Source organism: Medicago truncatula, chromosome 7, assembly GCF_003473485.1.
Source record: "Medicago truncatula cultivar Jemalong A17 chromosome 7, MtrunA17r5.0-ANR, whole genome shotgun sequence".
NCBI lineage: Eukaryota > Viridiplantae > Streptophyta > Magnoliopsida > Fabales > Fabaceae > Medicago > Medicago truncatula.
Genome location: NC_053048.1, coordinates 43,551,390 through 43,578,779, shown reverse-complemented (window position 1 = coordinate 43,578,779; position 27,390 = coordinate 43,551,390). Strand labels below are relative to the sequence as shown.

At 31.1% G+C, this 27,390-nt stretch overlaps 2 protein-coding genes across 3 annotated transcripts; one reads left to right on the top strand and one right to left on the bottom strand.

Moving 5' to 3' along the window:
• Positions 1–9,028: 9,028 nt before the first annotated feature.
• LOC11430799 (transcription factor bHLH130) lies at positions 9,029–12,125 on the bottom strand. The gene is made up of 5 exons (XM_003625151.4): positions 11,689–12,125; positions 10,303–10,562; positions 9,974–10,210; positions 9,809–9,877; positions 9,029–9,387 (listed from the first exon to the last, which is right to left on the bottom strand). Exons 1-5 carry the CDS (start codon positions 12,032–12,034, stop codon positions 9,340–9,342), a joined length of 960 nt encoding a protein of 319 aa, XP_003625199.1. The 5' UTR covers positions 12,035–12,125; the 3' UTR covers positions 9,029–9,339.
• Positions 12,126–15,531: 3,406 nt separating this feature from the next.
• On the top strand, positions 15,532–21,718 carry LOC11421655 (protein cornichon homolog 1). 2 transcript variants are annotated; one of them, XR_005643102.1, is made up of 6 exons: positions 15,532–15,800; positions 15,941–16,122; positions 17,638–17,760; positions 20,438–20,636; positions 20,778–20,863; positions 21,243–21,718. XR_005643102.1 is itself a non-coding variant. In XM_003625150.4 (5 exons), the coding sequence occupies exons 1-4, from the start codon at positions 15,723–15,725 to the stop codon at positions 20,821–20,823; spliced, it is 429 nt and encodes a 142-aa protein (XP_003625198.1). In that variant the 5' UTR covers positions 15,560–15,722; the 3' UTR covers positions 20,824–20,863; positions 21,243–21,718. The 2 variants fall into 2 exon arrangements, 1 of the variants encoding a protein (XP_003625198.1); XM_003625150.4 differs by lacking the exon at positions 20,438–20,636 and having other exon boundaries at positions 15,560–15,800.
• Positions 21,719–27,390: the final 5,672 nt, after the last annotated feature.

Sequence of the window (27,390 nt, the reverse complement as noted above, 5' to 3'; positions counted from 1 at the left end):
TGACCTCGAGTTAGTCCACGGAGTGGGAATTTTGGTAATTAAGGTCGTTGTTGACAATGTAGAAGAGGTCGTTTGTCAAATGTCGGAGTTCCCTCATGATTTTCTTCAGCGACAATTGTGGTGGATTTTCTTCAGTGACACTGCGACACTGATGATGTTGGTTTTCTTCAGATCTTAAGTTAAACACTGATATGGTTTTATATTTTTTTATTTAATAAAAATAAAAACATGTATTTAATGTTTTAATTTAGTTAAAATCCATGTGGCATAGTGACATGGATGCCATATCATACGAAAATGTCAACTAAGCGAACAAATTGAGTGGAGGGGCTACGAAATGAAAAAAGGGGATAAACTTGGGGTCAAAATCGCACAAAATAAATAAAGAGACTAAAATTGCACAATTGAGAAATTATGGGGCTAAAATAGCAATTAAGCCTAATCTATAAACTGAATTCCGTAAAACATAGATGACATTTTTTTTTGACAAGATAGATGACATTTATTGTAGGTGGTTATTTTTTATTTGTAGTATTTTTTTTAGATACGTATTATTTGTAGTTTTTTTTTTTAAGAGACGCATTATTTGTAGTTGAAAACAGTAAAATATGTAGGTATGAAACAATATCTAAGTTTGTCCTATTTGTCTGCGTACTTGGTTATTTGAAGAAAAACGTTAACGAGTGTTTTTAAAAGACTTTTTAAACACCTTGATTGATAAGTTTTTACGAAAGTTTGTGCATCCATAACATTAAGAGTTAAAATATTTAATTTTTTTAAAGAATAATTTTTTATTTAAAATTCTCAAAGAGTGTTTTGGTGTACGAGGACGCTCATTAGCCAGACCTTTTTTAAATTACGCAGAAGATTACACTTTTAACTGCTACTCCCTCCGTTTTTAAATATAAATAAATTTTACTTTTAAGGTTCATTCAATTAATGATATATGTGGTTCCTATTATAAACCACATACATCATTAATTGAATGAACCGAAAAAGTAAAATTTGCTTATATTTAAAAATGGAGGGAGTACTTAAATCAACGGTGTGTTTCGGCATGGGATAATCATCATGAGTTTAACTCAATTGATAATCATCACGAATATTCATTTGATAATTGTCTTTGATGAAATTTGATCTTCATTTTAATGTATTTTTTTAACAACCAATACTAATATGTTAATTTTGATTTGTTAGACTTCGTGTCTATTAAAATCAAAATGGCAAAATCCTACTCCCTCCGTTCCTAATTATAAGACCCTTTTGAGAATTATTTTTTTCCCTTTTTATAAGACTCCTTTGTTATTTCCAACTACATTAATTATTTCTTTACATACATGCCCCTATTTATTATACATTTTTTTTTCAATCAACAATAAATAACATGTTGAAAACATAAACTGACCTTCTTTCTTAAAGGATAAAATTGTAAAAACAATAGTGATTACAAACAACTTTAATACAAATATCCACTATTTTAATTACCGTGATTTTAGCAAAAGGGTCTTATATATAAGGATGGAGGGAGTACTAAATGTTTTAACATTATCCACAATTCCACAAATATTTTAAAATCTCTAGTAAAAAAAAGAAAGATAGATTGAAGTTTTTAAGATCTTTACTTGTTGTACACCACGAAACAAATTCATGCGCTTGCTAATATTGGTGTGATTCATGAGCTTTGGTGATTTATGATTTGTGTCTTGCCACTATTAGTTCTTTATTTGTTATGGATTGATCATCATAAACACAATTCAATTGATAAAGACATCGTATAATATATGTAGAGGTCGGAGATCAGACTCTAAACTCTTTATTTTTTCTCCTTAAAAAAAATAGAATTATAACTATTAGGTTATTCGACAAAATATTAATGTTTTAGGAACAAAATTCTTTGCAATTCATTTCAAATGCAATCCTTGCAGTAAAAAGACCAAAAAACCCATGATAGTGTAAATGTAGGGACAAAACAAGTTGAATGCAGGAAATCTCACTCAGATGCTTCGAGGGTAGCTAGTTGTTTAGTTTGTTCTTTCTTTGGAATTAGACCCTCTTCTGTTTAAAAAAAATGGTTAATATAACTTTACTCTTTAATTTGGGCGAGTTCCGGATTACTCCCCTGTAAAAAATAAAGTTTAGATTTCAACCCTGTCAAATAAGATTATTTGATTTTAGCCCCTGATCTATGTGACTATGTAGAATTGCTGACGTGGCTAGCTGATGTGTCATGCTGACTATGCATATCTGATTAGGTGGCGTGCTGACTGTATAATTCCTTTTATTTTTTATTTTTTATAAAGGGTACACGTGGCTTTTGTATTTTATTTTTTTAAAAAATTAAAAAAATCATAAAAAAATTAAATAAATTCTGAAAAAATTAATAAAAATGAAACAAAATTGATTAAAATATTTTAAAAAAATGAAAACAATTATGAAAAATTAATAAAATGAAAAAAAATCTGGTAAATTGAAAATTAATAAAAAAATATAGAAAATTTAATAAAAAAAAATCTGGTAAAATGAAAAAATCCCGAAAATACAAAAAAAAATTATGGAAAAAATTTATATATATCAAAATTTTAAAAAAATATAAAAAAATTCTGAATTAAATTAAAATTATAAAAAAAATCGAAAAATATAATATTATATAATTATTTTGATTTTGAAAATTTATTTCTACCTTCAAAAAATAAAAGAAAATTTATTTCTAGAATTTTATTTTATTCAAAAATATAATCTAGATGAATAACAAGATACAATGGATATTGATTGACACCGGTATATAAGTCATGTTATACTAGACTTATAATCTTCATGATCTAATGTTATGTTTTTTTAATTATTGAAATATTTTCAAACATTTTTTATTTTTTGTATAAAAAATAATAAAAAAAACAAACTTTTTAATTTCGAAAGAAAAATCTGAACTTTTTTTTAAAAAAAAAAATTAAAATATATTTTCTTATTATATTCATAAATTTTGAAATATATTAAGTTCCTGAATTTTTTGAAATATATTAACTTTTTTTTCATATTCTTAACTTTTTCCAGATTTTTTTTTTTTTTTTTTTAATTTTCAAGAATTTTTTCATTTTTATTAATTTTTAAGTTTGGGGCATTTTGCACATAAGTGCAAAACTTCAGGGGGATATTTGCAAAACGTCATGTTCACTAACAGAAAAATTTGACGAAGGGGGTAAATTGATTAACGTTGTGAAATTTCTAGGGGGTAATTGAAGTTTTGTTAATTTCAGGGGGGTAATTGATAAAATTTACAATTTCAAGGGGTAATTGCCTATTTACTCTTTTTTTTACAGGGGGTAAATCGGAACTCACCCAAATTACAGGGGGGTAAAGACAGACATATAAACCCTTAAAAAAATATGACGGTCATGCAATTTAGCGGAATGGACTAAACTCAAAATATATGATGAATTAAAGTTTAAAACTTTGTTAAAAGATATTTTCATATTTAGTGTCTAGTAATGTCTTGAATATGATTACCTTTGACGGAGAATAATTGATGGAATGCAAAAACACGGTATTTAAATATATTTATTTTCATAAAATAATATACTTTGAATTAAAAATCTAATCAATAAATGTCTTAAGAAAGCTTTGAAAACATTAATATAAAGCTTTCTAATTAATTACCTTTAAGCTTAACCCCTCTCAACAAAAAACTTTAAACTCAACTCAAGCACATATTATATTTTTACATATTTGTCACTTGTGCACACGTAGGGTTAATATGTATGAATTTTAAATTAAGACTAAACTACTCTTTTTTTAAGCTAATAAAAATATATAGAAGAAAAAAAACAAGAACAAAAAGAGAAGGGGGACATAGACCAAAATCTTCTCAAGCTAAAAAGATAAGCAAAAAGTTGGGGGGGGCAAAATGCCAAACCCAACAAAGAGTAGAAGAAAAGGTAAAAAAAACATGGAAACCAAAAGGAAAAGAAAAAGAGAAAGAAATGAAACAAACTCAAAGAAAGATCATGAATCAATCCGGTAACCTACCCTTAGAGCAGGTGTTATGAACACGGAAACCCTTCAAATTCTTTTTTGTGTGTTTTAGACACCACTTCCGTGAATGGCTCCTCTGTAGCAGTAAAGCGGTTCTTCAAATACTTGATAGCAGCCTCTTTCTTCCTCATTAGTATAAACACGAGGTGTCATATTTGCAACATCACCTTTGCAAGCATACTGCCTCAAAATCTCTATGTCATGAGCGACCCTGGGGTTTAAATTATCGTCACCAACAACATTCGATTTATCCAATGCATCATTCCATGAACCAACCAAACGCATATCAGGATAATGCTCTCTATTTGGTTCACAATTAGCTGAATTAGAAGAATCAGATCCAAAGACATCATGAATGACCTTTTTAGAGCGCTCTTTAGTAGAAACACTCAAATGCTCTTTACATTGAGCACCCATGACTTCTTCATGCACGGTATCAATACTCACAACCTCTCCATCAACATTGGTTTTCAAAACTTCCAAATGAGGGTTATTATGGACACATGTAACAGTGACATTATTTGTCAAACAATCGGTTGGTTCCTTTCCGAAAACATCCTTCTGAACAGGAACATTTTTTTCCCTAAGCACTTATGCTTCTCATGAGTGATCACTTTCTCTTGGTTTACTTTAACAAGTTTACAACTAGAAAAACTATGACTAATGTTACGGCAATGTGAACAAAAAAGTGGTAGATTTTCGTACTTAACATTAACAAGAAAAGCATAACCTTCTCTTTCAACCCACAATTTATATCTTATTTTAGCAGATAAATCAATGTCAATTAAAACTCTTGCAAAATGACCAAAAGATCTCTCTAGAGGACACTTACTTGTTGCGGCATCCAAACACATTGGTGTTCCGAGACAGCTAGCAATTGCAGAGAGTATATTGGGACTCCAATATTCTTGAGGCAATTCCAGAAAACGAACCCAACATTGCAATGTTGTCTGTTTGTGATTGTTTGCATTAAAGTCGGGAAACCAAGCAAAAAGTTTGAGAAAACCAGGCTTTAGGCTCCAAGAAAGCACCGCACGAACATGTTTAACATCCTCATCAGAAGAAAAAACAAATTCATAGAAACCTCTTCCTAAAGAAGTAATTCCCCATTTACTTAAAGGCTTCCATAGAGTATTCAACTTAGCACGCACGTCTTCAAGTTTCAGAGGAGGGTCTCCTTTAGATAAAATTAGCCTTCCATGAAGGTGATTTTGACACAATTTAATATTAACCTTGTACTAGTCCTCAAGAATTTTGATACCAATATCATCTCCTTTTTCAAACTAAACTTCGGAAATTGACATTGAGGGATAACAGGCGGATTACTCAACACTTGAGCAAAAGATTTTGCACATGTACCCTTCACGTTGTGAACCACAACTTCTCTGTAAGAAGCAACTTTATCCAAATCCGACACCAGCTTTTCGACAACCTGTTCAGCAGAAGGCCTGTCTGAAATCACAACATTTAAGTTGAAATCTCCAAACTGAGGCACATTCAAAAACACCCTAGAAAGTTCATTGACGTTCAAATGAGAACCGAAATAGCTTAATTGTTCTTCCATGGCAAAATCACAATCAGCCAAACAAAAACAGAACTGTTTAATAGTGCAGAAGCTAGACAAAAATCTAAATTAGAGAGTAAAGTCCAGAAATCCAATTGAACCAACAAAAACCTTAGCAAACCTCACAATCAAAACTTGAAACAAACTGGCAGTAACTAATCGACCTAGGAACTCACCTTGAAAAAACCTAGAATTGAATCGAAGGATCGATCGTGAACACCGCTAATTCGTCGACAATTCGAACCAGATCGGAAAGCTGAGCAACCGTGAAAGTAAGGCAAGAGGCGGCGAAGCTTTGATCACAAGAAGCGACGAAAAGCCCTCTGCCACAGGCGGCGATTGTAACACCTCGTTTTCCCAACTTGAATTTTTTTGCATAAATCAGAGTAAAACAATTAAACAGGATGCTACACTTCTTATAATCATAAATATAGCAAAATTACTATTTATTTCAATCATCATATGTCATCAAATTAAGTCTCATTGCAGCGGAAAACAACTAAGTTCAACATCGTGTTGGCACAACGGCCTCAACTTAAACAGCTTATTAAAAATTCGGTTTAAACAATTCTTCAACATAAAATCATAATAAATACGTAACACATGGAAAACAGCAAAATCCCCATCCCTTTACGTATGAGAGCGACCCTAAGACGACGACACGTGAGAGAGTCAACTCACTTCAACAACTATTCTTGATTACCTGCAAGTTACCCACGTAGAGGCAACATTTCCAAGCAGAAGGGGTGAGAATTCACTTTCAATAATAATAATCATATAATTCATCAAATGCATTTAAAAACTTAAACTTCATCAATTAATAGCATTAATTCTTCATATAAGACTTCATTAATAACTCAATCAACTTCTAATCATCATTAACTTCATATTCATTACATTATATACAACATCATATAGCACATAATAATCAAATCATAAACATCATCATATAACAACATAATCATCACATGATAAACATCATCTTATAACATCATATACTTCACTTCATAAACATCATCATATAACAACATAAACAACAGCGATTAATAAATATTAATAATTCACATAGTTCTTTATTAACAACTCATTGATAAATGATAACTTAACGACAACGACAATGCGACTTCTACAACTTAAACTCAACATATGCAACTTCAACTTCTTAATCATGCTTGTGGTACCAATCAGGGCATCAAGCCCTCAACATATAGAGTATAATTATACTCACAGAGCATCAAACCCTCAACTTAAAGAGCAAAAGCTCACAGAGCATCAAACCCTCAACGTAAAGAGCAAAAGCTCACAGGGCATCAAGCCCTCAACTTCAAATGAGTATGCATGGACTCAACAACGTACAACTTAGACAACTCCACAACTTATATGACTCCAATATCTTGGAATAACAACTCACAACTTTACAACTTAGACCAATACTTGCAACTTAATGACAATAATGATTCAACAACAGCAGAGACAACAACATAAACATCTTGCAACATAGCAACATGAACAATAACAACTTGAATGATATAAACAATAATAATTTTCATATCATACATTTTCAACACATTGTACAAATATCTCAAACAATTCAACAATCATTAATCATTTGATTCAGGTTCTCTGTAAGTCTGTAACTTAATAACCAACTTCCATTTCTACCCCAATGTCAACTATCAACATCACGTGCGACAAAGATCGCAAGAACCCTAAACAAGGTTGACTGCCACTGAGTAGCTCGCGAGGCGAGCCACTCTACTCGCTATGGCGAGTTCAGGAAAAAGGGTACTCGCTATGGCGAGTTAGCTACTCGCCGTGGCGAGCTAAATCTGATTGCTTTCGGGAGTTTGACATTTTTCACTAAAAAATCCTATTTTCTGACTTCTCTATGTCCAAATTAAATCTAAAAACTTGCCTAATCATTCCTAAACAGGTTAAGGCACACAAAAAACCGTCTAAAACTTGACCTCTAACATTAATTCACAAAATCATGTTTCACTCACTGGGTAACTCGCTATGGCGAGCAACAATTAAGGTCACTCGCGAGGCGAGGGGTTTCTACTCTCTAGGCGAGCGATGAAGTTCATCCCTCGCGAGGCGAGATCGTCTGCTCGCTGTGGCGAGCGATGAATGTCAGCTCGGGCAGAATTGCAGATTTTCTCAAAACTCATCCAATTCAATGGTTCTAACCTTAAAACTGATCCTAATCATTGTTCTATGAAAAGTCTAAGGTCTGGACACTAATTCTACAACAATTTAACAGGTTTCTACTCTTAATTGATCAATCTTCCAACTTTTATCCTAATTCTCAAATCCTCCAAAACTACATCTTACAACATGTTAAATCAAATTTCAGAATTACACAACTTAAAATTAAAGAAGGTTAGTCCCACCCTTACCTTAGATTAATCGATCGAAAGCTTCTCCTCCTTGGTTCTTCTCTTCTCTTGTTTTCTCCCTTTTTCTCCGAAGACTTGTTTCACGTAAAAACTATTATGACTCTACTTTCTCCTATTTATTTCATCAACCCTCTTTATCTTATTTTCACTTATTCTACTAAACTCTTCTAAATTCCAAAACAACCCTCACAACTTAATCTTATTTTATTTTCAAATCTTATTCTATTAAATAATAAAATAAGCCACTTAATAAATCAACCACACATCACAAAAATCATATAAATCATAAAAATAGACTCTAAACTCAATAAAATAATCAAATAGGGCGTTACAGCAATGGACCCCCTCTATCTCGTGTTACTGTTCATCGGGCAGAGATTGCGTACCGCTCTTTCTCCCCTACCATCGTTTGAAAAGATATTGTAAATCGTTAAAATTAAACCATACTTCTAAGCAATATCATTTTGCCAATCCGAAACTACTTTGAAAATGATCAATCCATATTTAATTTAGTTTAATGGAGATTTATGGTGATCAAGAAAATAGTAATCTTAATCCATCAAAATTAAAAAATAATTCACCTCAACCTACTTGGGTTGGTATGATGGTGTTGGTTCAGGTTATTACAGGAGAGAAATGATATTTTGACAACCATTTTGTGACAACATATGTGACAATTTTATCTCTCATACTCACATTATTTTTTTACTTTCTCTCTCTATTGCTTTAGTTTCCGTGTCACTATCTAATTTCCTTTATAAATTAGTAGTTGTCACAAAAATTGTTTGATTGTTCAAATAACACACCTCATTGAAGTATGCTCATCTTCAAAGTATTCACAATTCACTTTGTGTCAACTTCATGGGTTAGTTTAGGTTCTTAAAAAAAAATATACACCCTAGTTTTTGTCTGATGTATTTTAATAAAAGCACTTTCGAAGACTAATCTAGTCTAGTCTAGTACTAATAAACGTGTGGTTAAGAGGTCCTTACAACAACCATTAATCGAATAACACCAAGAATACCATACACAGCCCTCCTAGTAATGCATTCATTCTCATTTATAATGCACAACTCAAAGAGAAGCGACAAATATTGGAATATACCTCATCCAAGTTCTCTGTGAAAATTTTAATATCTGTAGGGGAAAATAACAGAACATAGTGTAAAATGAGTACATTTGAATTTCAGTAACAAATTATTAGCTAATGAGAAAACCTCAATGTTGAGGCTAAAAGCTATAAGCTGGCTTTTTGTGTTACTGTAATAGCATTTTGTATCAGCTTTATTTCTTCTTATTTTGCTACTTCCTTTATTATCTGTACAAAAGAAACTTAAACAACTTGATTCATTTCTTGTTTCTGCATCTGCACTTAGCTCTTTTTGCACTCATAGTCTGCATAAAGTAATTAAAATATATATTAGTGCATGCATGAACTAATCATGATTAACTGCATGGAAATGAATAGGGGAATATAATTCACTAACTTATAAATTTAATTAGGCTTAATACATCATTTGGTCCCTTAACTTATTTTTTGGATTTCATTTTAGTCCCCTAAATTTAAACTGTCTCAATTTGGTCCCATAAATATTCTGCCGTTTACTATTTTGGTCCTTTCCGTTAGTATTTTGCAAAATCTGTTAACTTCTTTCCACATGTCAAATTTTGCAAATTACTAACGGAAATGATCAAAATAGTAAACGGCAGAATATTTATGGGACCAAATTGAGACAGTTTAAAGTTAAGGGACCAAAATGAAATCTAAAAATAAGTTAAGGGACCAAAGCATGTATTAAGCCATTTAATTAAGTACCTTTAATTGTTTTTGAAGATCTTTAATATACTCTACAGCCAAGTCTAACATTTCTGATGTGCAAGTTTGCTGCCAATAATTAAACAATGTTTAACTTTCTAAACACAAAAACATAATTGTCTCAAAAGGGGGAAAAATCAACAACTGTGTGATGATGATTCTGACCTTATCAATGTTTGGAACAATCTCTTGCAATTTTCTCATTCGTTCACTTATCCGAGTTCTTCTTACCCTTTCGGCAAGGCTTCTAGGATGTGTTGCAAAGCCTCTCTTTGCTCTGATACTGCTAGGAACAGAATCTGGAAACTGAAGCAATTTCTCCACAACAAACATTTCTGATGATTTTCTTGGCAAACTCAAGTGATGTGATAGTGTATCAACTTGATTTCGTACCCCTACATTCTGAGTATAACAGAAAAATCGCAAACCAACAAAATTAGGAGGCAAAATTGCATTTAGGCCTAATAAAAAAAAAAAGTGAACATGTTATATACCTGGTCATTAGAATCATAAACGAGTTTATGACCATAATATTGAGCGTCGTCATTGCTACCTACTTGTCTTCGATCATCGTGGCTAGTTGTTCCAATACCATCACTCCCAGTTTTAGGGTTCTGTGATAACATTCTGAAGGAAGAAGGAGTTCTTGGTGAGAAGCCAATTTGATTGTTTAATATGTTCATAGATAGAGTAAGTTCACCATCACTGTCCTTCACCCCATCATAGTTTTCAACACCTTTCATAGGTTCATACCCTGCAATTTACATTTATATGCATAAATAATGTGTAAAAATGTGATCATCTAATGTGATACATATTGCTAGGTATAATAAATCTTCAGAGAATGAATCCACCTATGCTTGTTTAGCATTTGTGGAATTAAGTCCTACTATCTCATGATTTGAATCAGCAAATTATAAACAACCATAAATAAGACAGAAATTGTTAAAAAATAATAAGGCTTAATTACTCTTTTGGTCCCTTAACTTATTTTTTGGTTTCGTTTTGGTTCCTTAACTATTAAAAGTTTCGTTTCGGTCCCATAACTTATTTTTGGGTTTTCTTTTGGTCCCTTAACTATTAAAAGTTTCGTTTTGGTCCCTTAACTTATTTTTTGGTTTCGTTTTAGTCCCTTAACTTATTTTTTTTGTTTCATTTTGGTCCCTTAACTCTAATACATTCATCATAACATAAAGGACCAAAGTGGTTGACGGAGGAAAAGTTAAGGGACCAAAACGAAACCAAAAAGTAAGTTAAAGGACCAAAAAGAAACTTTTAATAGTTAAGAGACCAAAATGAAATCAAAAAGTAAGTTAAGGGACCAAAACGAAACTTTTAATAGTTAAGGGACCAAAACGAAACCAAAAAATAAGTTAAGGGACCAAAAGAGTAATTAAGCCTTTAAAATAATTAGACAGAAATGCCTCCATTGTACATAAATAACTTCTTTTTTTGTTACGTACATAGATAACTTATGCCTACGTTATGTATTTATTAAATTGTTTAATAAATAGCTCCCTAGGTTTCAAAGGCTGAGTATGTATGTAACTGCAATGAAATACAATCTACAAGTCTAACGCAATTGGTTGATGCATAGCGTTGTAAACTCAAAGTTCCTAGTTCAATTCCTAATGATAATAAAAAAAAATTGATCTGGCTCTTAACTTTTTTAGGTGTAGCAACATGTCTATCCTACTAAAAGAAATTACTATGTTCCAATTTCCAAAAGTCATATATAAAATTCTATTTTAAGAAAATGTAGGGACAGCCCCCAGAAGAAACATTGAACTAACCTAAAAAGTTATCTAGAAGAAATTAAATGATTGAACAAAAAAGTCAAAAACAGGACAAAAACTGAAATAGAAAAAGTACTACAATACCATTTCCAAAGGAGATGATGTTGTTGTTGGAGAAATGACCATCATGAGAACTACTTTGTCTTAAAAGATTGGTATAAAAACCTTTGTGTTGATCCATTCTATAACCCTGCTGAGAATTCATGTGTCTTTGTGATAATGAAGACTCGTTGTTGTCAACTTTATGATTAGAAGGGTTATGGTCCATGAATTCTCTAAAGGTAGATGAAGAAGTTTCACCAGAATTTGTAGCAGCAGTTGCACTACCACCACAACCTTCACCTTGTTGTTTGAAACTTGAACGAAAACGAAGCAACCTTGAATTTGGTTGGTTTTGTTGGAGTTGCTGATAATGAGAATTCAAATCCATCAATGTTATATAACTCAAACTTCAAAAATTAAAATTAATACTGGTTATTCAGCTTAGTATAGTTTCTATTCCTAAGTAGGTGTGGAAAAATATTAATGGATCAGTTTTGTGGAAAATAATAAATAAATATTCGTTGTTGGTGCAACTTGCAAGTGTAAGATTAAAAAATGAACAATATTATGTTTTCTAGTGACGTAAACCGGCGTCGCAGGGCCCTATACTATTGTCTCTTATTGGATTATTCTTACTGCATGATTCCAAACAAGGAAACTATAGGATTATTTTATTGTCAATTTGCCAACTTGAATTACAAATACTCATTATAAAATTAAAAATAGTCTTACTGCAAAGCTTGCTACTAGTAGTATTTTTTTTATAACATTTTTTTTTTAGTCTTTTTATTTCAAGGAGGTATGTTTTTTTATTCTTAATCCTTAGATTCTTAGAGCTGATGGGCTGTAGTTTTCACATTTACCCTTTTTCTTATATTTAATATAGACAAAGTTTTTCTTACTTCACACATTAAAAAAGGAAAAGTACTTATATTTACTAAAAATACCATTTATTATTATAATTATGATCGTATTTGAGTTTTTTTACAATGACATTTGAGTATTTTTAGAAGAAAATATTTCTCAAATGCTCTTTCATTTTATTTTATTTTATTTTTACAAGTCAAATGATCTTTCTTAATCTTTATAATTTGATCTTTTGAATTTTATAAAAATGATTTGCGGTAAAAAGGTTGGTACAAATATCAGGGAATATTTCTTTTTTTGTTGGTCAAGAATCTCATGGAATATTTTATTAATGCAATACATAAACTCATCATACAACTTGATGGTTTTTTAAAAACATCCCTAAAAAAATAATACAACTTGATGGTTTTTTATTTTTTTAACAAGACAACTTGAAGTAATATATGTTTGAAGTTGGTACGCTTTTGAAACTTTCAAAATTTTCGTATTTTAACAACTTAATGCTCGTGTTATTTTGTTGTTGTAATTTGTACGGAAGTTGCATTATTTTTTTCTTAGCTTGAATAAAAAGGAGTAGTGTTATTTGAATAATTAAAATTTGAGATTGTATTGTAAAAAATAAAAATTGAGATCGTATCTTAATCCCATATAAAAAGTACATCATTCATAAATATTCATGTAACTATAAGATATAAACAATTAATTAAAAAGTAAAATAGTACTTGTACCGTGTAAAAATAAAAGAAGTATTTCTTTTTAGGTAGTCATGTCATTCCTTAGAAGATTGATTTCAGATTTTTTATTTTTATTTTTTATGATCTTGTGTATCGTGCTTTATTAGGGTTAGGATTTATTCCATTAAAGATTATCTCAATTTTTTCCTTTTAAAAAGGAAAAGACAAAAAAAAGTTTGATCAAAGTTTTAAAATATTTAATAGTGTGTGGGACTCATTCAATAATTGGATTCAAGTGTTTTTAGTTCTTCTTTTTGGCCTTAGTTCCCTTATTTTAACCCAAAAAATCCTTTAAATTTCCAATTTTTAATTTAATATTAAAAAAAATTAAAAATTCGAGGCTTATTTATATGATGTTTCAAGTTGAATAATAAGGCGGCAAGTCCTTGGGTGTTATGGTAATGAATATATGGATTACATCTTTTATTTTACTTTCAATATCATTAAAGTGCTATTTTAAAAAATAAAACAAGAAATGGAAGAAAAAAATATCCTAAAATAATCATATTTAGGGCCGGCCTTGGGGAGGTGCAAACAGCTCTACAGAGCTGGGCCTCCCCAATTTTGGGGCCCAAAATATTTTTTTTTTAAATATATAACGCATTAAAATTTTAATATATAGGCATAGCATAGAATTTTTACAAACTAAATGTTGTGGCCTAGCGGTTAACTGTGGTAGTGTAGTGCTTTTTGTCTGCGGTTCAACTCCCATATATGGCAAATGTCATTTTTTTTTTAATTGTATTATTCTTTTATCTCTTTTGGGCATAATTTTAATGGATTTGAGGTCTATATTTCATCAATACTTTCTCTTCTCCTTCCAATTCAATTCACTTCTTTTGCAAAGCTGTAACAACAAACATTCTAATTATTCTAAAAATAAAGAAAACATTATGTTCTTTTTTTCTTTTAAAAAAATTGTATATTTTAGGGGCCTATTAATAATAAGAGAGCCAAGCCTCCAATTCCACAGGGACGGCCCTGATCATATTTACAAAACGAAAAATAATTGTTGTTTCATTATCTAGTGACATTTTGACAAACATTATCTAGTGACTTGTGAGTTTCAACATGGTACATTAGCATAAATAAATCTATGATTAAGCGATGAGAATATTTATGAAATTTTAAAAAGATAACAATATATATATACTCCCTCCGTCCCTAATTATAAGACCCTTTTGAGAATTTTTTTTATCCCTTTTTATAAGACCACTTTGTTATTTCCAACTACATTAATTATTTCTTTACATACATGCCCCTATTTATTATACATCTTTTTCTTCAATCAACAATAAATAACATGTTGAAAACATAAACTAACCTTCTTTCTTAAAGGATAAAATTGTAAAAACAATAGTGATTACAAACAACTTTAATACAAATATCCACTATCTTAATTCCCGTGTTTTTGACAAAAGGGTCTTATATATAGGGACGGAGGGAGTATATATTTTTATCTTAAATTGTCTTTCAGGAGATCTTTTAGATGATGAGAATTATGTGCTATGAACTTTGATCAATAGTAAATTTAAATAGAACATCAAGTGACGATGTTCCTTTGCATTGCTTGTGAGATTGATCACGAGAAGGGGGGCAACACATGTTTGTAGTAATTAGTGTGGAGAGTCCTCGCTATAAGAATCTTTAATAATTAATCATAATTGCCAATTAATATTAAAATCAAGGGTTAATGTTTGGAGTAACTCTAAAATGATTTTTACTGGCTTAAATATATTTGATATTCATCAACAATAAATTATGATTAAATATATACTTGAAAAATCATGGTTAACGACGATATAAAATCTGGATAATTGAGTTGGATGGGTGTGATGGTTAATAAGGTGTGATCCATTATATGTATAATTAACAAGATGCATAAACCACATAATCATTTAAATTATTGAGAAATTTTGTTGCAATTGTGTGTAAAAATATAATTCATCATCATTTAAACTAAAATAATTATCATTATTGTCATACAAAAAATTAAGATATACCATTGTGGTGACCGATGCACATGGTTTTACCTGGAATAGTGTTGGAACTTTTAACATTAAGATGAATTAACATATTGAACTAAAATCAACAAGTGAGTTAAGACATCTCACTACATCACAAGTATATAAATCTTCTTGTTTAACAAGTAACTATTATCTCATTCAATTCAATATACGATTTGGTTATGAAAATCTGGTTATAAATCTCTATCTAGCTTATGAGAGGATTATAGTTAGCTTTGATTTACTCTATGGTTTTCAAAACTTTCTCAACAAAATAAAAGAAACTGAGATTGATATACATTAAAAAAAAAAAAACATTTTCTTTTACTTTTTTTAATCATATCCAACAGGCTGGTTCACCAACTCACAAGTTCAAAGTCCAAACATCAGTGAATGATCTTCAACTTCAAAACTCCTAAATTTCCCACTTCTCAACCCTGCTTATCTCTGCTTTTGACTTAATCGATTAATGGCTTTCGATTTAATCTTTTGGCTTCTCATTTGTTTCCCTCTCAACATTGCTTTTCTGGCTTCAGCTTTCTACCAGGTTTTCATTTTCACCCTTTTTCACTACCCAACTTTTTCATTTCTTAAATTTCATTTGTAATTCAATAGAAAGATAAGATTTTTATCATACCCATGTTTAGTTTCAATCTATAATTCATTTTTTTTTCCTGGGGTTTGAAGGTTTTGATGTTATCTGACTTAGAAGCTGATTATATAAATCCATATGATGCTTCATCAAAGATCAATTACTTCGTGGTTCCTGAGTTTATTGGACAAGGATTATTGTGTGCTCTTTTTCTCTTCACGGGTCACTGGGTCATGTTTCTTTTGATGCTTCCTCTTGCTTCCTATCATGTGATGCTGTAAGTAAAATTTTGAACACAAACTCAACAATGCGCTGCTTAATTTATATTATTGAGGATCCGATTGATTGACTTATTTGAGTGTATCTACTGACATAAGCACCTGCAATACTATTTGGGAGAGTTAATACTTTATAGAAACAACTTTTGACATGTCCATAATCATAAGCTATTCACTTAAGCTCTCCATGATAGCTTCGAAAAACACTTATAGCTTATATAAAGCAATTTGATTTTTAGTTAATATAGAAATAATTTATATATAAGCACTTTTATAATAAGTGCTTTTACTATAAGCGCTTCATTCTGAGTGCATTATATAATTTTTATTTCTGCATTGCTTACCCAGCCTTGTATATGTTTGCTAAAGGGAAGGAGATTTATGACTTTGGTGGTCAAGTTTGGATTAGCTTCTAATATTGTTAGTTGAAAAAGTAGTTATAACTTGAGCACATAGGTGTTTGTGGAGAGGAGAAGTTATGTGACTGAAATTTTTGAGATGTAGTAGCTAGTTTTAACTTATAGTCTTATACAATAAACTATTGTTTAAAAACTCTGTTTTCGTGAGATTTATGTAATATCCTTTTCATAAGTATTTATAAAGAAGTTTATCCAAACTAGCTTTAAGTCTGCTGCGAGAAAAGGGGAGAGTGGCTAATATGTAGATAAAACACCTCAAAGAGATTCAATTTAATTGTGTGTTTGGGAAGTTGAAGAATCACGGTTTTGCTGCATTTCCACAATCTCTCTCCAATTGCCAGCTTCTATAAATTCTCGGTAAAATTTCCTGGGGATGCGAGTAAAGCCAATGCAACCATGTATTCAAACACAATACAAGAGTAGTCTCCCAACTCCTGGTGCTACTTGAGCTAAGGCTCACATGTTGCTAGTGCAAAATTTTGCTTTTAAAATTGTAAACATGAACCTAACAAGTTTTTGAGATTTTTTTTATCCTGCATTAATTACAAGCCTGAACCTACTTTGTTTTGAGATTTTTGTTTTTTCTTCCCTTTATTTCCATCAGAATCAGGATATTTTAATTGAAACTTCATTTTTCGCATACACACTTTCTTTTTTTTCCTTTTCTTTTTTGTAAACTGTTGAATTATTTATGTAGATACGTTTGATGAAATCCCATAAACTCTTTGTTTGGCAATACAAAGGTTTCTATGCCAGTTATTTGGTATTGCTAGGCTGTGATTTTGAGCTTTTGATTTGTTATATACTTATATCCTCCTGCATATTTGTTGTGCCAACAAAATGACTTATGGTGCATGTGATATATCATAGAAAGTTTCATGATTGACTATTTCTGATTAGTGCTGTGTATCTATACATACTATGAATACATTTTAGGGCAATATAAATATCAAAAGTAAGTTATAATGACCAGAAAAAGAGTTAGCTAAATGGACTACAGAGCACATATGTGGTTCAGTACTTCCTTATATGGTTTAGGTAATGCAATTATATGTTCTCTAGTCAGTTCATTATTGTTCCATTTCAATGATTCAGGTATGTTAAGCGGCAGCATCTCCTTGATGTTACTGAAGTGTTTAGGGTACTCAATGCTGAGAAGAAATTTCGGATAGTCAAACTTACTTTTTACCTAACATTGGTTATGATAACTATCTTCAGGTTTGTCATACTCTTAAAATAGCATACACTTATCTACTGTAATTTAGGTTTGCATTATCACTGCTTAACTTTATGTCTATATCTTCTTCTAATGTAGGCAAATCATTAGGATTAATGCTGCAGGAAGCATATTATTTTATAATTCTAAGTTTGAGTAATTAGATATTTGGACCAATATTCTAGGTTACTAAATAAAAAATTAGTAAAAATGAGTTTTTGAGAATTATTTTTGGGTGAAAGATTACTGATATACATGGTATTTAGAAACGAGTTTATAATCGCAAAAACGCACGATTTTGTTTTCCCTCAGCGATTAAGATTTAAGAATGCACACGGAATCATGTTATGGTGAAATCGAGTGGAATGTATGATCTGCGAATTTTGTGTAGTTTCTGCAATTCTTGATGGGGTGGTACAAGGGCAGACTGCTGCACGGGTTAGACAAGAAGACCCGTTTTGGTTAAAAAATGTGCCTATTAATTACTACATCTGTCTCTAAATATAGGACCCTCTTGACATTTTTTCGTTGTCCCGTTTTATAAAATCCCTTTTAAAATTTCAACTGCATCACTTATTTCTTTACGATTATAAAACTTTGTGACATTTCATCCGATCATGAGCTTAAACTTGGTGATGTTTCATCCAACGATTAGTGGATTTAGGAAGGAAGTTGAGAAAATTGAGATTTATTGAGTGATTTTGATTTTCAATTTGAGGACTAGGTGTTCATTTCTTGATATTTTATCATTTTTTTTTACCTGTTTAGCTATTTTGTTTGTGACTTATGAAGTTGAGTTATGGGTTTGTATGAGTTAATTTATTGACTTATGCTTATAAGTTTAAGTTTAATTAAGTATTTGAAGTATGATTCAATGTGGGAATTCTATTCATTGATTAAATAAAAAGTTACATGGTAGTGGATTTTGAGTGCATCTCATGAATAACAGTAACTGCTTGAAGTACTGAAATTCAAAATTGCTGTTAGTGTTTCCCCCGGTTTATTTCATAAAGATTCAGCACATCCTTTACCATATTATATGTGTACATCTTGATATCTACTTCACGGTGATTGGGAAAGTGACTGGCCCGTAACTTATTGATTGTATAACTATAGTTGGGTTTAAGTTTAGTACTAATTTTAAAATATACGGAAAATATCTCAGTATATTTAAGTTGTAAGTTAGAGTAACTCGCAATATTGTGCACTATAACTTAGGATTGATTTCCTTTTATCTTTATATTCCACGATTTATTTCCGTATTTTAATTAGGATTAAAAGACTTTAGTATTAGTATAAATAAATGTTAGTGCTTAGTCTTTTGTATCTGTTACGATCCCACATGGACAAGAAATATGACCACTCTTGAGCTAACTTTTTAGGTTTAGTTCAGCTTAGAACCCAAATCTACAGTTCAAAGTCTTTATTCTTTCTCTTTCGTTATCTTAAAACCTTGTAACATAAACAACTTGATTTGGGGGAGTAAAATTTGTTTTTGTGAATTGCTTTTGTTCATGCACCGAGTTTAATATGTGATGTCTAGTAATTTGCCATAGGTAGCATTGTTAAAAAAGAACCGAAATTCAAACCGCACCGAATAGAATCGAACTGGTTTTGTGAACTAGGATCGTTGTATTTTATTTAACTGTCAGAATATTTGGTTCAGTTTGTTTTTTGATTTTTTTTTTAAACAGTCCTAAGATTGGTTAATGGTAGCAATTAGGTGAAGTTCGGTTCAGAGGACCAATTTGGTTCGTATGACGGTTCGGTTCAAAAAGATAGAACCGATGCACCAAACTTGTATACTAGTTTGGTTCGTTTCGAGACGAACCATTAATAGTTCTGTTCAGGTTTACCAAACTGTTATAACGGTTTGGTTTTCCTTTTTGAATCAAACCATAAACAATACTAGTCACGTTAGCCGTACTGTCACAATTAGGGCCTATGAAGTTTTCCATTATTAAGAGTTCAAAAATGGATTTATTATGGTCTATTATGTTTCTTATGCCAAACTCTTACCTACACCAACAATTGTCCACATTTATCATCATGATTCATGACGCTGTGTCACAGACTTGCAGTTAATACTTGATGGGGATGGGTTATAAGCTATAATTCTGGGGGAATTGCATGAACATGTTTTAAGTTTATCAAATTGCTAAGTCTATGAATAGATTGGGTGTTGGGATTTCTTATCACCAAGGAAACAAAAGATAAAAATTAGGAATTTTTGTTATTTTCAAGTTTGTGCTTCATATATCACATTGTTTGACTTGAATTCTAGAGCATTTGCCACCATACTAATTTGTGCCATGAATAAATATTAGAAGGTTAAGTGAAGGGAGTTAGGTTGGTGAGGGTTAACTCTAATACCTCTTTCTTACAAAGTGATAGAACTTCAGAAATTCAAAAACAGTGAAATGGAAATTCATTGAAATGTATGTGTGAGCAAGCTCTTACAATGGAAAATAACAGAAAATGAAAGGGGTAACCAGAGTTCTATGAACTCCTACCAGAGCTAAGCTCCTAGAACAGAGAGAACTTCTCTCCTAAACAAACTCACAACAACTTTTTAATGACTTACTCACTACCCTTCCCTCCCTTTTATAACATAATATTCCCTAAAATTAAGGAAAGGGCTAACTAACTCTCATTTCCTATGCTTCTACAATTTTCTAGAAAGAGTCCTCATGTAAAGTGGACCCAGTCTTTGGGCCAGCTAGCATACTGGTGTTGGTGTTCTATCACAAAGCTTTCCAGACTATGAAATATTGGAACAACATGGAAAGCGCATGTACACTAGTTTACTTTCACAAATTTGATTAGTATTCTCCCCTTTTATCTTATGGTGCGTTATACCAAACAAAAAATCACCCAGGTGAATTAAACGGACTTTTTGCTTTGGATATATGTAAAATATTCTACTACCATAAATTTAAGTAACATTTTCATGACTTACTATTTATCATTCCCTCGAAGGACCTGAAGGTCGACTTCTTAACCAACTTTCCATTTGCAGGCTTGTATTAATCGTCGTCAACTATTTCGATATGGATGATGATTGACCTCGGAGATCCTTTGAATATGTGCAGTATGACAACCTGTGTAAGTTTCTCAACAATTTTTCTCCCTATATTCCATTTTGTAGTAATCTGTATTTGATCTGTCAGTAACTTGAATAAGTATGTTGTTTGACATCTATTAAGGGCTTTTTCCATGAAGTAGCTTTCTAATTGAATTTGTTATGCTGGAAATTTAATTTATATATTATTTGATGTTAAAATCAAGCTTGCAGAGGTTGTATGAACTAAAGTTTAAAGTGGATTATTTCTTAAAAATGTTAAAACTTGTTGAAAAAAAGAAACATGTTGTGTATGTTTTAGCATGAACTCTAGTATAAAATGGGTAGCTTCTAACTATTTAACACCCTATTATTATTACAATGCCTTCCTTACCAATCAAAGCACTTGTTTTCTTTTTTCAGTGTAAAGAGCTAATCTTTCATTTCTAGCACGATCATATAAGCTTACCAGTTTCAAGTTAAATGATGTGAGCTCTGCATGTTGTTTTGGTTACAAGGAGAGTTCTAGAATTTGTGTGATGATTTTTAAGGGTTGCATAATAGGGATTCATCTTCATGATCATGCAGTTCCTGAAGAAACTTGCTGCCACTTGAGCTATTACAATTTACAATGTATATTTGGATTTTACATACTTTTGGTCCATGATGTTAATTTGAGCTCAAGGGATTTTGAACAAGTTGTATTAATGAACAGAAACACACGTCCTGTAATAGAAATGGAAACAGTAATTTTTCAGGCAACATGTGGCTAATGCTGCCTGTGTTTGGAATGAGATAAATTTGCAGCAGCGGATTCCAAACACAGGTGGGAGTTGCTACCTGCACCCCCTTTTAGTACATAGTTTTACCGAGTAATTTTTCAGATCAATATTTAGTTACATCCATATCTAAAAGACTAAACAGCGAGACATGCCGAAAAGAGTGTTTGAGTGTATTGTTGGTATTTCCCTTGTCTTAAATAGTTTTGTCACAAATTATTTATCTCTACATATTATACTAAGATTGTATTAACTATTTTTTCAATAATATTCTCATTTATAATCCATTTATCTAACTACAACCCGTTTTTTTTTTTTGTCCAAACTATCTATTTTGAACCTGATATCCACTCCAATCTTGGAACATTAGTTTATTTTTTGGTCAGAAAACATTAGATCTCTCCAAAATAGAGGAGCAATTGATTAGACTATATTATAGAATCTATTAAGGACACATCATTGACTTTCAAAGCAAAACAAAAGATAAACTACTGATATAAGTAGCAATTGATTTTTATAAGGTGCATCAACTAAATACCTACCTATAGCCAGAAATACTACATTAAGAAGATTGGTTTGTGCGACACAGTTCATGCAGAGAGATATGGGGATTGTACCTAAGTTTTGATATGATTTTGAGAGGTTGTATTTCTCATCTCATTGTGGAGTGATTCCACAATCCTAATTGATCATAACTACGGTCTTGGTGGGTGTAGTTCCCATCTTCGTTAGATGCATTCACAATCTTTTGATTTTGGATTGAGAAGTCGAAATTCGACGACATACTTGATGGGAGAGAATTCCTTTAGTTGTTCTATTTTGGAGTCTTCTCCAAGTGAGCCCCATCATTTGCATTTTGATGATATTTTTTGAGATTTCATGTCAAGTTCAACTAATTCTTGGTTTTGTTTTTGAGCATTGACCCTCTATTGTACCTAAAAAAGGAAGAAATCAATTCTATGAAGAAGAAAAAAAAAATACTCTAGGAAGCTTTTCCACCACAATATTTTTCCCGATCAATTTTATTTATTCATTAACATGGTAAGATTCTACAACTACAAAGATCAAAATTGTTTTAATGGAAAGATATATTTGGGCCCCAAAGTAAAAGACACGAAGGGTTGAGTAAGTTAAGGGATTTTTCTCTTTAAATTTAATGAATTTTGTGACTTTGTCTTTGTCTCTGTTTTGATTAATCATTCTCTCACATCAAACTAATTTATTTTAGTCAATCATCTATCACTTAAATATACTAAGATCATCAAAACTTAAACTCATTCAAATATTTTCCATAAGTTGAGTGATCCATGAAAATGACTTGAGCCAAATAGGCATCTTGCCAGCCATACCCAACATCCTGCTGGCAGCTTAGAAACAGTATCCCTTTCTTTCTGCAACTTTTTCATTATCCTGTCAACTTTTCACTCACTACTAAAAGACACTATAAATTGATGATTGGGTCCATTTGAAAGGAACCATGAATAACCATTTCACTATTCCCACCCCCATTTTACCCCTATGTTCCAGTTGATCCTTATGATTGGAAGTTTTTAACCACTGGATGTGTTGACCCTACAAAACACAATTGGTCCATGATATGACGTGAAGCAAAATGTTGGGTCATTTTCATGTCTGCCTGTTTTCTTTTTCTTGTGGGTCCAATATCCTTAAGGTCTATTTTGGGCTACTGCAATCTGCTAGTAGTCATATTCAGGCTGGACTAGCCATTTATTATTCTTAAGGTTTTAGGGTTTTAATGTAAATTCACTCAAGAGTGTTTCCATTTAGATATTTTTATATAAAACAGTGTCTAGAGTTAGGATTTCCGAATTCAATGTTACTAAATTTCTAGTGTTGTAAGAATAGTGGAAAAAATATTGTTGCTCTACAGTTCGGGAAGGATATAAATATGATGAATTTTGTGTTTTTTTTTTCTGCGTCTCTATTTAGGTTAAGTGAATTTAAAATCATTGTGGAACTACAATTTTTAAAAAAGTTACACTTAAAGAGATTTAATAAAATTATTTTGAGTAAATTACACTCCTCTCCCCTTAAAGATCTTTGAATTACACTCCCCTCCCCTCTTATGTTAAAATATACACTTTCCTCCCTTGAAAAGTAAAAGTTATACTCCCCTCCCCTATAAGAGAGTTTTTCTAATTACACCCTCTTTAATCCTTGTTGCATCTCAAAATGACAAAATTATCCTTCCATAAAATTAATTTTCAAAAAGCATCTTCCTTTTTTCTTGGTTACACCCTAAAATCCCTCTTCATAGGTCATGTAAACTTAGTTTCAGTAGGTTATGTAAACTGAGTTTAAGTGTACATACTTAAACTCAGTTTAAGTAGGTCATGTAAACCGAGTTTAAATGTACATTTAAAAGTTCAACATTGTTCAATGATTCTACTTAATCTCAGTTTAAGTATGTACATGCAAACTTATTTTAAGTAGGTCATGTAAACTAAGTTTAAGTATACATACTTAAACTCAGCTTAAGTAGGTCATGTAAACTGAGTTTAAGTGTACATCTAAAAGTTCAACCTTGTTAAATGATTATACGTAATCAATTTAAGTATGTACATGTAAACTCAGTTTAAGTAGGTCATGTAAACTGAGTTTAAGTGTACATACTTAAACTCAGTTTAAGTAGGTTATGTAAACTAAGTTTAAGTAGATTATGTAAACTAAGTTTACATGAACCTACTTAAACTGAATTTAAGTTAACAAACTATCGTACAGTGCAGTTGAACAAGAAAAAGAAAATTGAAACCATCGTTATTGAAAAAGAAGAAAAAAATCACTTATTTATATCCAATCGAGTATAAATTAAAGATGTTTTGATTCACTCTTTAATCTTCCATAGAGATTAATTGAACATCGGGATTGTTTGATCGTTGGTGGATGAAAGAGAGTAGAATTTTAGAGTGAGAATGAATGAAATCAAAGATTTTAAGAAAATTTACAGAAAAGGACAATATTGGTATTATCAAAAAAATTAAAAAAAAATTGGGTGTAACCAAAAATATATAGGGTGTGAATAGAAAAACTCCCTATAAGATGCTTGAATTACAACTCCCTCCCTTAATAATTAAATGTGGACTACACTTTAATCTATTTTAACATAAATAAAAAAAATTATAATATATATTAATTTTGAATCACCATTTACAAAATATATATTCGTTTCTTTATAATCTAAATGTCGATGGCAATTAAATATTTATAATTTAGAGTATAAAATTCACTTTTAAATAACCATACTTAATCGAATTTAGTAATTTTTCACATATTTTAATTTTATTTTGGGTTGTGTCGTATTTTATAATAGGGTTTAAAATTATATGTCAATGAAATTGTAAATAAAAAATAGAGAAAGTTATGTATTCTAAATTTAATTATATTAAAATGAACCCGCAATGCTATTTTTCTTTGAAGTGTGTTAGATTATTTTTTTGCTGGATTATTATAAATAAATAAAAAATTATTGAGGGACTAAAGCGTAGATTTTAACTTAAGAGGGGAGGAAAATGTAATTGAAGCTTCTCACAAGGGAGGAGAGTGAAATATTTTCTAATATGTTTTGAATAAGACGGGGGGGGAGTGTATATTTTAACATAAGAGGGGAGGGAAGTGTAATTCAAGCATCTTTAAGGGAGGGGAGTGTAATTTACTCAATTATTTTTGAAGGATGATTTAATAAAGGCTAAAATATGATTTTGGTCCCTGCAAATATGTCATGTAACACCCCGTTTTCCCAACTTGATTTTTTTTTGTTGCATAAATCAGAGTAAAACAACTAAACAGGATGCTACACTTCTTTCAAATATGAATATAGTAAAATTACTATTTATTTCAATCATCATATGTCATCAAATTAAATCTGATTGCAGCGGAAAACAACTAAGTTCAACATCATGTTGGCACAACGGCCTCAACTTAAACAACTTAATTAAAATTCAGTTTAAACAAAACTTCAACATAAAATCATGATAAATACGTAACACATGAAAAACAAGCAAATCCCCATCCTGTTGCATATCAGAGCGACCCTAAGACGACGACACGTGAGAGAGTCATCTCACTTCAACAGCTATTCTTGATTTCCTGCAAGTTACCCATACAAAGGGCAACATTTCCAAGCAGAAGGGGTGAGATTTCACATTCAATAATAATAAGCATATAAATATAAAAAACATTTAACAACTTAAACTTCATCAATTAATAACATTAACTCTTCTTATAATACTTCATTAATAACTCAATCAACTTCTAATCATTATTAACTTCATATTCATCACATTATATACATCATCATATAGCACATAATAATCAAATCATAACCATCATCATATAACATCATAAACATCATCTTATAACAACATAAACAACACATCATAAACATCATCCTATAACAACATAAACAACACATCATAAACATCATCTCATAACGACATAAACAACAACGATTAATAAATATTAATACTTCACTTAGTTCTCTATTAACAACTCATTGACAAATGACAACTTAACGACAACGACGATGCGACTTCTACAACTTAAACTCAACATATGCAACTTCAACTTCTTAATCATGCATGTGGTACAAATCCAGGGCATCAAGCCCTCAACGTATTGAGCGTAAATAGGCTCACAGGGCATCAAACCCTCAACTTACAAGGCATCAAACCCTCAACATAATATGTATAAATATACATTACAGGGCATCAAGCCCTCAACTTAAATGAGTATGCAATGGACTCAACATCTTACGACTTAACAACTTAGACATCTCATATGACTCCAATAATTTGGATCAACATCTTACAACTTAACAACTTAGACATCTTAATGGTATTAATTCATCACAACAGCAAGACAACATCATTTAAACATATGCAGCAAGTCACCATCAATAATAATCATCATATATAACAATTAAAACTTCATATCAGCGTCTTTCACAATATATAAATATTTTCACATTTAATCATCAAAGTAAAACATCAATATTAATCATCTTATTCATCCTCTGTGAACCTCATTATAATCATTAACAAATTCATTCCTACCCCAAGGGTCGACTCACAACATGGGTTAAATACTCTTAAAACATCTTAATTGAACTCATAGTACTTCTAGTTTTGAGGTTTGAAATTATCCCATAAGTTTTGGATTAACTTAGAAACGGTTACGCTGAATTTTCATAAGATTTCACTAAGACCTCCTTGGAGTATTTTCATCATATCTCAAGAACCAAAAATCATTTTCACGTCAAACCAAAGCCACTGGAAAGCTAACTCAATTATCTACAACTTTCATGTTTACACCAAAGGCCAATTCAAAACAGAAACGTGTGAAAAAGACGCAAGAACATGAAATAGGGTATGCATCAGACATACTGAAATTACAAATTTTCTGTCAATATCGCCTCACGATCAATGGAATCGCCTCACGATTTCGACAGCATCATACATGCTGAAATCACATATTTTTCTACGATTTTCTACCATAGGAGCCTCCTTGGCTCCGTTTCTTGACCCTAAACTCTCCAAAATCGTCCATAATCATCACCATATGATTACCCCATCATTAAAACGTTAATCCATCACTACCCTACCTGATTAACCACTCTTTTCACTGTTCAATTCTATGGTTCACTTTACCCTAGGTTATTTCTCTCAATTTATAATCTCTCAACAATCAAATTGCAATTCAAACCCTAATTCCCAAATTTCCAAAACTACAACCTACAACCTGTTAAATCCAGTTTCAGAATTACATACTCAGAA